Here is a 15,385-nt window from a genome sequence, read left to right on the forward strand (position 1 = left end):
TCAAGGATGCAGTGGGCAGCAGTTTTTGCAAATTCTTTTTATTGGAATGTGCAACATTTAATTAAGGAAACTTGCTGGCCCTGCCAGGTTTTGAACCACAGCTTAAAGGGCAACCTGAACAGCTTCTGTCACGTGTCGCTTCAGCTCCTGGAGGTTTTGTAGGGCAGAAGACACACTCAGGACATTCCATGCCTGCCCAGCCACGGTGCCGGAACGGTGGTATGACAACAGCTCTGCCTTCCCCAGCAGTCCTGCAAACAAAACAACATTGAGTCCATGCATCCTAGGAGGCAAATATAGTGAGATCAGACTGCTCTGTTTGGCTAAAACGGCTTCTATTGGGGGAGGAATAAGATCTAACAAAACATTGGGGCTGCAGATAATGGGACACAGTCATGGCCATATGCTGGGTAAGAGAAGTTTTGCGCCCCTTAAGGAGTGCCCAGGTGTGGCCATCTTCCTGAGGAAGCCTGAGGGCGGCACAAACCTCTCCCTGGGAAAGAGAGAACATTTCTTCCCTTACCTATCTACAGCTGCTCTCTGCACCTGCCCTTCCCTGCATCTGTTCCCCACCCTTGAGGTTTTCCTTGTTGGTGTCTTCACCCAACCATCCCCAGAGGTTTCCCATTTCCTGTTCATCCCACCCAGGATCCCTTCCTCCTCCTTTTCACCCCAATCCTTCCTCATATGTGGGGTGTTAGAACCCTCAAGCATTGGCACATGTCCTTCTCGTCTTTGGGGTGCACAGGGTTGGAACAGCAGCCCCTGAGCAATTCCAGGCCTGACAAACTCCATCCCAGCAAAGCACTCTTCTGTTACACGGCCCCGGAGAGTGAAGGATGCACTGTCAAGAGACAAGGGTTTCCCCGTGCCAATTGTTAGATTAGGGAGCTCTGAAAGGGAAGAGGAGGCCTCTCCTTACCAAGGACGGTTGGCAACAGGCTGGCATCAGAGGTCTTGGCTCTATAGAACAGCAGAGTGCCGGAGAGGGGAACATGCTGTTTGAAGACGGCTCCGCTGAGTTCATGCAGGACAGGAGTGCTGCCTTCCACAGACCCAACTAACACATAGGGTGACTCTTGTGCAGAAAGTTGCAGCAGGGCCTCGTCACTACCCAGGGCTCTGCTACTGTGGGTTGTGGTGATCTGCAGGGGGGAAATGGCAAAAGAGATGCAGAGCCTGTTCATTGCAGAGGAGATCTGCTTCCAGATTCCCTCTTTGGGGAACTCGAGGCGAGCTCAGCTCTTGCCCATCATGGAGCAAGAGAGAGAGGCAGGGAACAGCAAGGCCCCTGCTGAGAGGGCAAGTGTAAAATCTGCTCAATGGGCAGAAATTCAGTATGTGAAACTGAGCCACTTATCTGTGCTGAGGAAGCTGCACCAGTTGAGTTTCTGACTGTTTTGCAGCTGCAAAGATAAAAACCATGTCGGGGGGGAGAGACGCCACCCTCTCCTGAGCAGACCAAAGGAAAGGCTCAAAGACCCCACTGCTACGTCGAGGCTCCCCAAGGAGCCGCCCTAGGGACCTGTCTGCGGAGGGCACCAGACATACCTTCAGCCCAGATTCCTGTGCCAGGAGAAGCCCATTGACAAGGTTCGCGTCCTTCTGCACAGTTTCCTTAAGGAGGCCGATGGCCACGGCAGGGCTCAGGTAGCTGCCCGCCTTCTGCAAGGTTGCGCCTAGTGAGTGTGACAGGCATGGTCAATTAATTTAAAAAGTGTCCTGCGTGTTTCCTGTCCTGTCCTCACCCTGCAACCAGAAGACGAGTCAATGAAGAGACCGGACCATCTGATCAAGGGCTGTGCCAGAACCAGACACCCCAATCAGCAGGACCCTGAGGCCTGACTTGCTTCTTGGCGGTATCTGTGAAAAGCAACACTGGAGCTGCTGCCTCCTCGTGTGCAAGCCTCTCACTAGCTCCCCTCCAGTGGGAATCGCGAGATAAAAGCCGCCGGGTGGGCTAACAGCCCCCCACCCCTTTCCCTTTACACAGGCCCCATACTGGCACCTTAAATAGCAGCGGGAAAGATTCACTTGCTCAGCCATCAGGCTGCTGTTAAAGGGACAGCATCAGGGCCGGTAAACAAGCCCACAAGCCTCACTGCAGCTGGAGCAACACATGAAGATCCCATTGCTTCTCCTCAGCTGCAACACTGCAGCAACGGAGCACATTCTCATCTCTTCTGTGTGTTCATTAGTACCACCCATGACAGACAGCGGCTCATGTTTCCTTAGCAGCAAGAGCAGAGGGGGACGCAGGCAGTTAGGGCAGGCCTCTCCCCACCAAGACCTTGTGGACTTGGCAGAAGAGCAGGGAGGAGGGAGAAGAGCAAGCACACACCCAAGGCAGCAGGGCAGAGCGCTGGGCCTGCGATAGGCAAGTTGCAGGAGGACGAAGCAGCATGGCGAGGAGGCAGAAAGGCCAGAGGAGGAGACAAAGGAGAAGCTTTCAAGAGGGCTGCAGAACAACTGATAGAGCATGTGGGGGGGGGACCTGACCCCCCCCAGGCTGGGCCTACAGCTCCCAGGACCCGTGCTGGCCGTGGGCCGCGTTGGTGTGGAGTTGGGAGTCCAACCACAGCGAGGTTTCCCCAGCCTTGTGGTAGCTAAATAAGCAGGGCTCTGTGTCTTCTGCACCAGCACGTAAAGGAGGACCCGATACAGGATTCAGCTCCCTGAGAACCTTGGATGTTCCTACATATAGAAAAACAAGCTTGCACTCATCATGGTTGCAGCAACTGCCTTAAAAGTAAATGGTTCATGAGTGGCAAAAACTCATTGATATGGGTTGCAAAATTCAACTGTTTTTCACACAGAATGAAGAAGGGGTTTTAAAGCACAAGAACACAGAACCCTGCACTAAGGAAAGGTGAGAGAGCAAAAGCAGAGGGGTAAATAGACTTAGGCATTTAAAAAATAAAACCCGACAGGATCTCCAGCCCAGTGCTGCTCCCGGATCTCTCCTCTCACCGTGAGTGACAACCTGAACGCCTCCATTCACTGGGTGGCTCAGTGCCTGCAGCACAGTCCCCAGGGCCCTGGCCAGGGCAATCCATGGTTTGGTATGAGGTGCGTATGCACTGTGGAGAGCTTGGCCATTGACCTGAGGGAAAGAAAACACCTCTGCTCCATTTCTCCTGCTTGTACTGCCTGGAATCCAAGCCCCAATGACAACCCTTTTAATGAAGGGCAGTGCTTCTCCTTCTGCCTTCCTGCAAACCTACCCAGGCATCCATCCAAAGACCTTGCCTGGGCTCAGTTCTACTGTTGCTATCATTTGCTAAGCAGTGATATTGGCAGTTGAAGAGTGCAAATGCTGAGCTTGCTGGATCAAAGCGTGACACTTGCTTTGCAAAGAAGTTGAGCCAGACTGCCACGTGACACTTTGCAAGTCTGCCGAGTTGCATTGCAGAATATTTTGCTTTATCTAACAAGCTTGTCTTTAAACAAGCGTTGAGAAAACCAACATGCTCATGCTTTGCAGAACAGCTATTTTGCATCTTAAATTGCTAAAAAGCTCAAATTTTAGAAAACAAAACAAAACAAAAAAGAACAAAAAACCCCAAAATAAACCACAGATTTAAACTAAAAACCAATATTAAGATTAATTTTATAAATTGAAAAACAAGAAGAACAAGTGAAGAGAAGGACTCACGGCGCCAACCAGTGCCCTGCCCTGGGCCCAGTCCACTATTTGCACTGCAATCTCCCTGCCACAGCGACTCTGAGCTTCTCTGGTGCTGGCACCCAAGTGGGGGCAGCAGATGACATTGGGGTGGTTTACCAAGGCCTTGTCCGTGGGTGGCTCCTGGAGGGGGAAGAAGAAGAGCCAAGTCAGTTGCTAAGGCCTGCCTTGTCCGGCTTCCTTGTCCAAGCTGATCTCTCGCGGACGGCCAGTGAAGGGGAATGTTGGGAGATTCAGGACAGACAAAAGGAAGTGCTTCACACAGCGCAGAGTTAAACTACGGCAATCGCTCCCACAGGAGACAGTGGTGGCCCCCAACATGGAGGACTTTGGAAAAGGATGAGGCAAATTCCTGGAGGAGAGTAGCTCTCAAGGGCTACCTGCCACGAGGCAGCCATGCTTCTGAAGGCCAACGGCTGGCAACCACGGGAGCGGAGAGGGCTCTTGCGCTCCTGTTCTGCTGGCTGGCTTCCCCCAGTCATATGGTTGGCCCCTGTGAGAACAGGATGCTGGGCAAGATGAGCCCCAGGCCTGATCCAGCAGCCACGCTCTTCTGTTCTCACACCCTCAAGCCCAAGGCTGCAAAGATGGCCATCTTCTCTGGGAACCAGGGGAGGAGTCCTGGAGCCCTTTCATGCTTCCACATTCAGCAAAGTCCTGGCAAGGCTCAGGCGCTCACTCCAAAGGCTTCCCTCACCAGCAGCATTTCCTCCACGAGCCTCTTTGGTGTGGCTGATCTGTGCCAGGGGAGCAGAAGGGCTGTCTGCTCTAAGGCAAGGCACTGGATGAGACCCTCTTGCCACATGCTGGCAACCACACAACCACAAAAGCAAGAAGGGCTCGTGTGCAGCCTGAGGCATTGAAAGAGATCCTGGTGGCACCCCAAGGAAAGCCAAGGAATGAAATCCAATGCCCAAGCACCTCACCTCCGTGAAGACATCTAGGGCTGCTCCCCCACACTGGCCAGACTGCAGGGCCCGCAAAAGGGCACCCTCATCCACAATGCCTCCTCGGGCACAATTGATCACCTGGACCCCACGCCGGCACCGAGCAAAGGTGGCGTCATTCAGGAGCCCTGGAAAGGAGGCAGCCGTCAAAACACAGGTGGCAACAGCTCCCATGCCACTCCAGCCGCAGCCGGCTTTCCTGAGGAGGGGGGTGGCAAAGCGAGCCCCCCATCCCCTGGGGGGCTTTGGGGCTGCACGTCTATGATTACCACACCCCCAAATGTAGATGGGTGCCACCCTGGAAATCAAGCTTTCAGTTTCTTAAAGAAGGAAGCAGTTTTCTAATCCTAAAGTTGAAAAATTTGAAAAATGCATAGAGTGCCAGGAGAAGTTTCTGACGCTTTTCTGCATATTCACTCTTTGCTCCTCTGCATGAGTAACAGAAACAGAATTATGAAAAACAAGCCATCAGGCAAACATCGTTATTATTATGGCAGCAACAATACAGCTTTCCCCTGCTGCCTTTCTGTACCAGCTGTATGTCTCCCGCCTGAGGCGACCCACGGACTTTTCTTTCTCGCAGCACCCTTCCTCCCTCACATCCATGATCCACCTTCTGCACTCCCCCCGTGCGAAGGCTGGGCTGCCTCTGCTGCTTCAGCCAACTTCCCATGCCCAAGCAAGTTGTGGGGGCTCCTCAGTCCCCACACACAGCCCTGCTGCCCCATTCGTGGTGGAACCAGGCAGCTTCCCAGTGGAGCACTCTGCAGGCACACAAGCAGCCCAGGGCCCTGCAGGATCACCTCTGGCAGCCCCCAGGGGCACCCCTTACCTGTGGTGGAAGGCAGCAGAGGGGTGTGGACGGTGATGAAATCACACAGCGGCCAGACTTGTTCCAAAGGCAGCTGCTCAACTCCAAAAGCAGCAGATTCCTCGGGAGTGATGATGGGGTCATAGCCTATGGTCTGAAGGCCAAGGCGGAGAGAGACCGAGAGCGCTTTAAGGTCGCTGAGATTCCCCACCCCATCTCAACACCCCCAGCATGGAAGAGAGGCACAGGGCCTCTTGAGAAGGCAACGGATCAGGGCTGCAGGATGTGCCTCCTCCAGACCACAAATGGTCCCCCTCTGTAAGGGCATTCTTACCTTCATGCCAAAGGACTGCATCCGGACGGCCACTTCTCGTCCGATCCTGCCTAGGCCAAGAATGCCCAGTGTCTTCCCCTGAAGCTCCATCCCCATGAACTAAGGCAAAAGCACACCTCCGCGTGAGAAGATGGCAGGCCTTGTCTGCGCAGTGTCCTTCCTGCGCCCCAGCAGCGCAGCGGGAGATGGAGACCCCAACCCAGCCTCCTACCTTCTTTCGATCCCATTTCCCTTCCTTCATTGAAGCTGCAGCTTGTGGGATTTGCCTGAAATGAAAGACTCCAGTTTAGCATGTTCCAACAAGGTACGCGACAACAGCAGCAAGAATACTCATTGCAAAGTACTGGAAGACACAAGACTTGCCCACACTGGAAGAGTGGCAGACGCAATTGATAGACTATATGGAACTGGCTGAAATGACTGGCAGAATCCGAGACTTGGGAGAAGAAACAATGGAAGAGGACTGGAAGAAGTTTAAGGATTATCTACAAAAATATTATAAGTTGTATGAATGTTAAGTATTTGCACGACTTAGAAAATACCAGCTCCAGCGAACAGGCTTTGTAAAATAGAAAACTAAGTTATAAGTAAGAAAAGGTCAAAATTTAAGGCAATATTTTGTTTAATTTTAAGGTATGAGCAATTGGTAAAAATTATTTTAAATTTAGAAGTATAATATTTGGAAAGTACAAAATAAGGTATGAAATAAGGTAATAATTTGCTGACATTCTGATTATAAATAATGCAGGGTAAGGAGATGCGAGGAAGTCCAGTTAGTTATATCTTTGTATCTGTTTTTTTATTTGTTTTGGCTTTTTGGTGTAGGGATTTTGTATTATGTATTTTGAAAATTTAATAAAATATTTATAAAAAAAAAAAAGCATGTTCCAACAAGGGCGCAAGCCACAGCAGAGGAGCCATCTGCATGTTTTCTTCTCTTGGACATGTTGGTGCGGAAGATTTAAGATTGTTTTGGTTGTGGGGGAAGCTCATTTTCCCAAAGGTAGGAATGGCCTGTGTCCAAAAGAGACACAGCTATGGAAATTTTCACAAGTGTGTTTGTGTTTGTGTTTTGTTTGTGTAACAAAACCTAACAGCTACTTCTTATGAGGCAAAGGAACTGCAGGAGGAGGACATTTGGAGTATAACAGTGGCAGGGAATGGCTTCACCCTTTCCCTATTCTTCTAGAATCCACCTCCCAAAAACATCCCCTTTCCCAAACAGGGTTTCAGATGTGTATGCGAGGGCCCTTTTCTGCATGGGAATGTGTAGCTTGAAGAAATGGGTTTCAGCAGAAAAATAACAGGAGGGAAGGGTGAGGCACCCCTCCAAAGCTGCTTTTCTGTGACAAGAAGGGGGCTGCCCTAGTTCTATGGAGTATGTCTGCACAGATAGTGTGCAGCTCCATGTGAAACATGTCGTTGGGGAGAGCTACAGGTTCTTCTCAAGCCCAAAGAGATGCAGTGCGGTGCAGCCGGTGCTTCTGGAAGGCCTTGTTCTCTTCCCAGAGCCCCATCACCTACCTTGCCAGGCTCATGACCATGCCACACGTCAGCTCGGCCGCACTGAGGCTGTTGCCAGTCGGTGTGCTGAGGAGCAAAACAAAAGCAGAGGAAGTTGGATGGAGCCCCTGGCAAAAAGCTCCAAGGCCCCCCAACTCTTCCACAATGAGAGCTGTGAACTCTGTGCCTGTTGTTCTTCAGAGACAGCACCCCTCTTGTGTAGACCTTTAGGCACAGGTCAGTGCTCAAAAGCTCCGTGTCTGAGCACACACACCCCACTCCCTGTGGACACATGAGACAACTTTCCTCCCAAGTTCTGCTTCTACAAATTTGGGCAAAGCTAGCAATGCATCTAAATCCCCCTAATGAGCATGATTGTTATCACCTGAAATATTCCTCACAGGCAGAATAATACTTTGCTCCCTCTCCTCCTGTGGTGCAGTTAGGAGGAAGAAGCTGATGCTTTAATTTTCAGTAAATTGCAATTACCCAATATAGCTGAACTGAGAAATATGATTAGTGTTAACTGTGGTTAAGGGAGACAAGTACAGCTCACCCTCCCCCCTTGCCATGTCAAGGATCACTCAAAGTTACATGGCACTAGGGAGCACAGCTCAACCACAGGGGGAAATCCCTGTCCCTGGGACTGAATGTTTTGGCAGAGAGCCCAGCTCCAAAACAAGCTGGAATGTTTGCAGAAGAGGGCAACCAAGATGATCAAGGGACTGGAAACCAAGCCATATGAGGAACGCTTGAGGGAGGTGGGTCTGTTTAGCCTGGAGGAGACTAAGAGGACACAGGATAGCCGTCTCCAAATATCTAAAGGGCTGTCACATGGAAGATTAAAAAAGCTTGTTTTCTGGTACTCCTTGGCAGTGGTGCCTGCTCTGTGGAGCACCCTTCTATCAGATGTCAGAGATGAACAATTATATGACTTTCTGAAGGCATCTGAGGGCAGCCCTGTATTGGGAAGTTTTTAATGTTTGACGTTTCACTGTGTTTTTTATATGATGATGGAAGCTATCTAGACTAGCTGGGGCAACCCAGTCATAGGGGTGAGGTATAAGTATTATTATTATTATTATTAGTTCAACAGTGGAACAGACTCCCTCAGGAGGCCGTGGACTCCCCTTCCTTGGAGCGTCACAGGCTGCTTCGTGAGATTCCCGCATTGCAGAGAGTTGGACTAGATGACCCTTTGAACCCTACAAATTTACGATTCTATGAACTACATTGTGCGTGTGTGACTATGTGGGGGGATACCTTGGGGGGTCTTGAACTAATAGGTTGTTGGCCTCCACCTTCTTTGGACACCCTTCCTGCCAGGCTTCCTCTGATCTTGTGACACCCCCTGTGCCCATGTGAGAAGCGGCTTACTTCATGACCAGGATTCCTTTCCTCGTAGCGGCATCAACATCCACATTGTCCACGCCAGTCCCGGCTCTACCAATGACCTGCAGCTTCTCAGCAGCATTGATGACCTCTGCAGTCACTTTAGTGGCAGATCGCACAATGAGCCCATCGCAGTCCTAAAGAAATCACAGCAGGAGTGAGCAAAGGGCTGCCTAGAGAACCGGAAGCCAGCAGAGAGGCTGGCGGAGGAACAGGGCTTAAGAAATTGAAACCATTGGCCAAGGCAACAAATATTTTGCACCAATAGCCAAATTCTCTAAGGTGCATGAATGACGTATTACGGTATGCAAATTCAGAAATTTGAATGCCATGCTTTAATTTATGCAAGCATAGCTACTAGGGTGGGACTATTATCTGGGGGTTTGACTCTGAAATGTCTGAAGGCCAAGGGAGGCAGGATTAGACCACGCTAGGTGCAGAACTGAGGTAAATAATGGCTCTTGATAGGTACATCTGTGGATATAATATGCCAGCAGTTCCTCAGCTCAGTCTCCAGCCACACAGCCCCTTGTGAGAGAGAGAATGGGAAGAGATGCACAGAAGTGTTACCAGGGTTGCGCTATGAGCAAAGAGTCAGCAAAAGTCAAGTTGGGCACTATGGCACCATGGGCACAAAATCTCCCAAAGAAGTCCCACCTTTAGGTAACAGTAGCAGGCCATCTGCTTCCAGTTCTGGGATCTCTCTCCTGCAGTAGACCTGGGGGAAGAAGCTGTTCTACCATGAACAGGTGAGGCCTGGCTTTGAGGGCTCCATGCCAAGCGGGTACCCCAGCATCTGTCCCCAAATGCAGCCGAGCTAAGGCAGAAAGTCAAAAGTGCAGCCAAAATATGGCCAGAGAAACCCAAAATGCAAATTCCAGGTGCACTGCAATGACTGTCACGCAGGCTGCATGGGATGGCTGGCCTCTGATGGCTGCCCAGATACTTCAGCAACTGGCTGCCTATCCACAGGTCTCAGCCAAGAGTCCATTGAACCAGGGTCTGTGCCCTCAGCCTGGCTCAAACAATTCAGGGTGCTGGCTTTGATTTTGAGAGGCTTTAACCCTCTGAACCCAAGGAAAAAGCCTCCTCCCTTGGGCCCCTTGACAGATCGTCAAGTTCACTCACAAGACCATCTGGGAGCTACTTTCAGCCACAAAGGATGGACACAATAGTGCCACATAAGGCTGCCCATTCCACAAGGGCAGAATCTCGCCATTCAGCTGGGATGGCTTTCAGTGGCATGGAGTATAGACAGTGTGCACAGACACACACATGTACAAATGCACTGTTGTTTGGCTTTTGCAATTTACCGTATTTTTCGCCCTATAGGACGCACTTTTTCCCCTCCAAAAATGAAGGGGAAATGTGTGTGCGTCCTATGGGGCAAATGCAGGCTTTCGCAGCGCGTCTTCCCGCTGTCCCCGGAACTGGTCTGCAGGCGGGCGGCGGGGAGAAGAGCGCTTCTCTCCGCTGCCGGCCCCACAAGCGCCTGGGGGGAAAAGGAATTTTTTTTTCTTTATTCCCCCCCCCCAAAAAAAAAAAACTTGGTGCGTCCTATGGGCCGGTGCGTCCTATGGGGCGAAAAATACGGTATGTTGCAAAGAAGAACACTGTCACCCTTCTCACCAGAAAAAGCTGGAATAGGGATGAGGAAGGTGTTTTCAGCCAATGTGGTTCAAGGCAGAGAGTGCTGAACGCTGACACATCAAGAGGAAAGTTAATCAAATTCTCTGCTATTAGTCTTTCAAATTCTGAGGTGAGCTGTAAAATCAGACAGGTGGAGGCAAGTTTCATTCCCGTTCCACAAGAACTGAGGCTAAACCAAGCAGATATTCTGCACCTTTGGCTGTTCTAAACAAGCACAAAAAACTGGGAGAGGCAGCATTTCTTTAGCACCAGCCAACCACATTTTAACTAAACAGCAATTTTCCATGGTGGAATATTTTCCAGTGGTTCTCCCACAAAGCCCCTCCCTGTGAGAAATGGGAATGGGAGATTGTCTATAAATAAAGCTAAGGACCATGAAAGAGGAAAAGGCAGAGAAGCGATCAACCTGAAAACACTTTTGCCCTTCCCTAACATCTGTGGTAGGGCAACAGTGAAATATGAGGAACAAGGGGTGCAACCCTATGTGATGTTCTCCTCCAGTCCCACAGAAATGAAGGTGAGCTCCCCAAGGAAGGAGGCTTCCTGAATGATAATAATAATAATTTATTATTTATACCCCGCCCATCTGGCTGGGCCTCCCCAGCCACTCTGGGCGGCTTCCATAAAAACCAAAAATACAGTAAAATATCACACGTTAAAAACTTCCCTGAACAGGGCTGCCTTAAGATGTCTTCTGAATGTAATGTCAGGTAGTTGTTTATCGCTTTGACATCTGCTGGAAGGGCGTTCCACAGGGCGGGAGCCACTACCGAGAAGGCCCTCTGCCTGGTTCCCTGTAGCTTTGCTTCTCGCAATGAGGGAACCGCCAGAAGGCCCTCAGCGCTGGACCTCAGCGTCCGGGCAGAATGATGGAGGTGGAGACGCTCCTTCAGGTATACTGGACCGAGGCCGTTTAGGGCTTTAAAGGTCAGCACCAACACTTTGAATTGTGCTCGGAAACATACTGGGAGCCAATGTAGGTCTTTCAAGACCGGTGTTATATGGTCTCGGCGGCCGCTCCCAGTCACCAGTCTAGCTGCCGCATTCTGGATTAGTTGTAGTTTCCGAGTCACCTTCAAAGGTAGCCCCACGTAGAGTGCATTGCAGTAGTCCAAGCGGGAGATAACCAGAGCATGCACCACTCTGGCGAGGCAGTCTGCAGGCAGATAGGGTCTCAGCCTACGTACCAGATGGAGCTGGTAAACAGCTGCCCTGGACACAGATTTGACCTGTGCTTCCATGGACAGCTGTGAGTCCAAAATGACTCCCAGGCTGCGCACCTGGTCCTTCAGGGGCACAGTTACCCCATTCAGGACCAGGGAATCCTCCACACCTGCCCGCCTCCTGTCCCCCAAAAACAGTACTTCTGTCTTGTCAGGATTCAATCTCAATCTGTTAGCCGCCATCCATCCTCCAACCGCCTCCAGACACTCACACAGGACCTTCACCGCCCTCACTGGTTCTCATTTAAAAGAGAGGTAGAGCTGGGTATCATCCGCATACTGATGAACACCCAGCCCAAACCTCCCCCCTGCATACTTTCACTTGCTCTAAATTGGTTGAGATCTGGTTTTAAAATAGGAAAAGAAAATGAAGGCAATGAAAAATGCAAACATCCTAATTTCAGCATGTCTGAAGAGTTGTGTGCATGAGCTTGGATAAACTACCCGAACAATTACAATTTTTACTTTAGAGTTGTTTTGTATTTTATCCATGATGTCAAAAACTTCACACACCAAGTTTTAACTGTTTGATATCAAAATGTCTCTGCTTTTTCTTTTCTTTTTTTGAAATCATTTTTATTGATTTTACAAAATAAACTCACATTTACCACATTTAAATTTTAAAATAAAACAAGATTCTTCCAAATCTTAGGACTCCCCTCCTCCCCTCCATGGATCCTTTATACAGTTGAACCTCGTGTTATGGATGGGATCCGTTCTGGAGGCCTGCCCATAACATGGAACTGACGCAAGCCGAAGCGCCACCACCTGCGCACACGCACGGCACCATTTAGCACTTCTGTGCATGCGCGAGCAGCAAAACCTGGAAGTAACCCAGGGACGCAACACGAAAACACGTAACCTGGACACAACATGAGGTATGACTGTACAGTGGTACCTCGCGTTAAGAACTTAATTCGTTCTGGAGGTCCGTTCTTAACCTGAAACTGATCTCAACCTGAAGCTCCACTTTAGCTAATGGGGCCTCCTGCTGCTGCCACGCTGCCAGAGCACGATTTCGGTTCTCATTCTGGTTTTTTTTTTTTTTAATAATATTTATTAAAGATTTTCAAATATAACAGAAAAGGAAAAACATCCAAATTTAAAACCTTATTTTCATTGGCATCTTTCCAGGACTTCCCCTCCCCTCCCCCTCTTGTATTCCAATTCTTTCAAATAGATTCAACAAATTCTTACCCCAAATTTTAAAATTATTATCATTGGCCCAATTTAAAAAAAAATATTTTCCCATCCCCTAAAATCGACCTGTTCCCTTCCACGAGTTCCCCTCTTTAATATGCAATACAGATTAAGATAAACAGAAAGATAAAAAAAAAGAATAAAATGTAATTTAACACCCTTTGGATTCCAAATTTCCCTCCCCCCTTTCCCGGTTGCGTTCCCAATGTCCATCAATGTCTACTGTCATCCTGGAGCTCCCACATCTAAACCACAGTCCTTCACCAGTCCGCTTTGCCGTCTTTTTATTAGTCTTTGCCATCTTTTGGTCATCTTTGGTTTCACATGTCCAATCTTGGAAGGAGTCTATCTTCCAACTTTGTCCAGTTCTTGTTATTCTTATTGTTCTTGTTGTTCTCTCTCCTCCTCTTTTTTTTTTTCCCCCTGCTCTCCTGCACAAATGTTCTAATTCCAAAAAGCTTCTAATTCCTCTGCAGAGGCTTTTTCAGGAACAAAACATTACGTCAAATCCCTTCCATTCTTCAATAGATAAATCTATTGTCTCCTTTAGTGTGTAGACCTCTGTAGACAAAATAGTGTTCCATTTCTGCAGTTTCCCAGGCGATAAAAAGTCCTATTCAAATTCGATGCCAACAATACTTGTAGTGTCCCACAGCTCCTCTAGAGGGATTATAGTAACTCAGTCTCCTTCCCGATCACACCCAACAGTCAAAGTAACTTATTATTCCTTGTTTTAAACAATTTATATCTAATTTGTAACAAATGTGACCAGCAAAGTCCTCGTAACAAAGTTCTCTTTTTGTTCTTCCGCTTTGACAGCTCCTTTGACAGCTGTCAAAACCTCTATTTCTCCTCTCCCGGCGCTCTTTCAGATCGCTCCCGGGGTTTCCGGGGGGGGGGGGTTGCATTTTAATTCACATTCCACTTTTCTCCTCCAGCCCAGTCTTATAATTTTCCATCGCGAAGTTAATAACTTTATCAAAAAAAGGTTACACTCGATCTTAGTTGTCAAATCCTTTGCTTTAGCTCCTCTACAACAGGGGGGAGGCTGACTTCCTTTTTGCACCTCCCCCGCTCGCTCCGAATTTAAATAGAATTTTTCCCCTTTTTAAATCCAAGTTCCAATTACTCACGGGTTATTCTTTTAAAGACCAAATTTTCAATGGAAGAAGTCAGCGCTCTCCGTCAAATGGCATGCGGCTTCGCTCGGCAGGGGAAGCGGAGGACTCACAGCACCACCACCCCCGTCACCCGCTTCGCAGCCTTTAAAAAGGCTCCTTCGCGGGTCGGGGGGGCGCAAACGGTGCCCGCCGAGTCACCATGCCCATGGGTTTCAGCGCCCATGGTTTTTGAGGGTCCCCGCGTCGCCGGCGCGGTAGAACCCAGCTACCAGCTCGGAGGGAGTCCGCCATTCAGCGATGGCGCCAACCCGGAAGTCGATTTCGGTTCTCATTCTGAAGCAAAGTTCTTAACCCGAGGTACTATTTCTGGGTTAGCGGAGTCTGTAACCTGAAGCGTATGCAACCCGAGGTACCACTGTATATCTAAATCAATTGCACATTATACTTTTTCCACATTATGGTCCTCCAAAATATCCAAAGTCTTTGTAATGTTGCAAGAGTTACTAAAAGCTTGTCACAGAGCTCTTTTAAGTGTAGTCTGTATTTGTCCCGTCCCCTATTGAAGTTTTCTCCTCTTTCCATCGCTTTCCCCATTCTAAAGGTCTCTTCTCCCGTGTCTGAGTGAGCTGGTGCTCTAAGCTATACCGGACTGGAGAGTTGTAGCAAGTGCGTGAGTAGCTCAACCAGGAGGAAAGCAGGCGACACCAGGAATGTTGAAGAAGAGATGGATCAATGCCAACTCTTCCATTTCCTGGGGTTGCCAGCGCTTGTTCTGCCTTGCCCAGCTAATGAAGGAGCAAGGCATTCTTAAGGCCCGGTGCTGCCTGTCTCAGGCTTGGAAGAGGAACTAAAAAACCCAACCATTTTCAGAGTTATCAAAGTGCCTTGAGGGCTTGTGGGTCACTGCAGAACCTTGCTTTCTTCCAATACAGGTTTGCCATATTTTGAAGAGCAAAAAAGAGGACACATTTGCCGACTTCTGCTTTTAACTATGGATCCCGAGGAGGATTCTCATTTTACACACCCATGAAAAGGAGGACGTGTCCTGCAAAAGGAGGGGCAACCCTGAGATGCTAACGTGCTAAACTTCCTTTCCAAAGCCCTTGTCGCCCTCCTTTCCTGCCTTGCTGCAGGCTGCTCGGGGCCTGGGGGCTCTGCTTCCCGGGGCTGCCCTCGGACCTCCCCCCGCCGCGCTGGCCTCTGGCGGGGCTCACCCGGATCTCGGCCAGCAGCTCCTCGGGGCTGAGCCCGGGCTTCTCGGCCACGCCGACGCCGGCCTCGCGCAGCAGCCGCGGGCACGACGGGTCCAGGCTGTCGCTGAGCAGCACCTTCCGCAGCGCGGCGCCCGACGCCATGCTCCGCTCGCACCGCCGCCGCCGCCGCCGGAGAAGGCGAGGCTCCGCCGCGCGCCCTAAAGACGCCTCTCGCCGCCGCCGCCCCATTGGAGCAGGCCGGCCCCGCCCCGCCGCGCCCCTCCGGCCCGGGGCTCGGCCCTCTCGGCGCCCGCCCCCCCCTCCTT

The 15,385-nt window shown here is 50.0% G+C and overlaps 1 protein-coding gene and 1 long non-coding RNA gene across 2 annotated transcripts; one reads left to right on the forward strand and one right to left on the reverse strand.

The window, feature by feature from the left end:
- Positions 1 to 22: 22 nt before the first annotated feature.
- PHGDH (phosphoglycerate dehydrogenase) lies at positions 23 to 15,239 on the reverse strand. Its single transcript, XM_079981522.1, has 12 exons — positions 15,081 to 15,239; positions 8,658 to 8,809; positions 7,302 to 7,367; positions 5,989 to 6,043; positions 5,778 to 5,876; positions 5,465 to 5,597; positions 4,612 to 4,760; positions 3,656 to 3,808; positions 2,971 to 3,103; positions 1,552 to 1,679; positions 923 to 1,145; positions 23 to 251 (listed from the first exon to the last, which is right to left on the reverse strand). The coding sequence occupies exons 1-12, from the start codon at positions 15,219 to 15,221 to the stop codon at positions 103 to 105; spliced, it is 1,581 nt and encodes a 526-aa protein (XP_079837648.1). The 5' UTR covers positions 15,222 to 15,239; the 3' UTR covers positions 23 to 102.
- Positions 5,980 to 6,842, forward strand: LOC307218951. The gene is made up of 2 exons (XR_013840179.1): positions 5,980 to 6,081; positions 6,673 to 6,842. It is a non-coding gene; the product is annotated as an uncharacterized lncRNA (long non-coding RNA).
- Positions 15,240 to 15,385: the final 146 nt, after the last annotated feature.

Source organism: Podarcis cretensis, assembly GCF_951804945.1.
Source record: "Podarcis cretensis genome assembly, chromosome: 6".
Taxonomy (NCBI): domain Eukaryota; kingdom Metazoa; phylum Chordata; class Lepidosauria; order Squamata; family Lacertidae; genus Podarcis; species Podarcis cretensis.

Coding starts and splice junctions, on each gene's coding strand:
- PHGDH (XM_079981522.1), bottom strand. CDS start 15,221: ATGGCGTCGGGCGCCGCGCTGCGGAAGGTGCTGCTCAGCGACAGCCTG. Junction 6,044..7,301: donor ATGGTCATGAGCCTGGCAAG/GTAGGTGATGGG, acceptor CTTTCATTTCAG/GCAAATCCCACAAGCTGCAG. Junction 4,761..5,464: donor TCTGCTGCCTTCCACCACAG/GTAAGGGGTGCC, acceptor CCTCCTTTCCAG/GGCTCCTGAATGACGCCACC.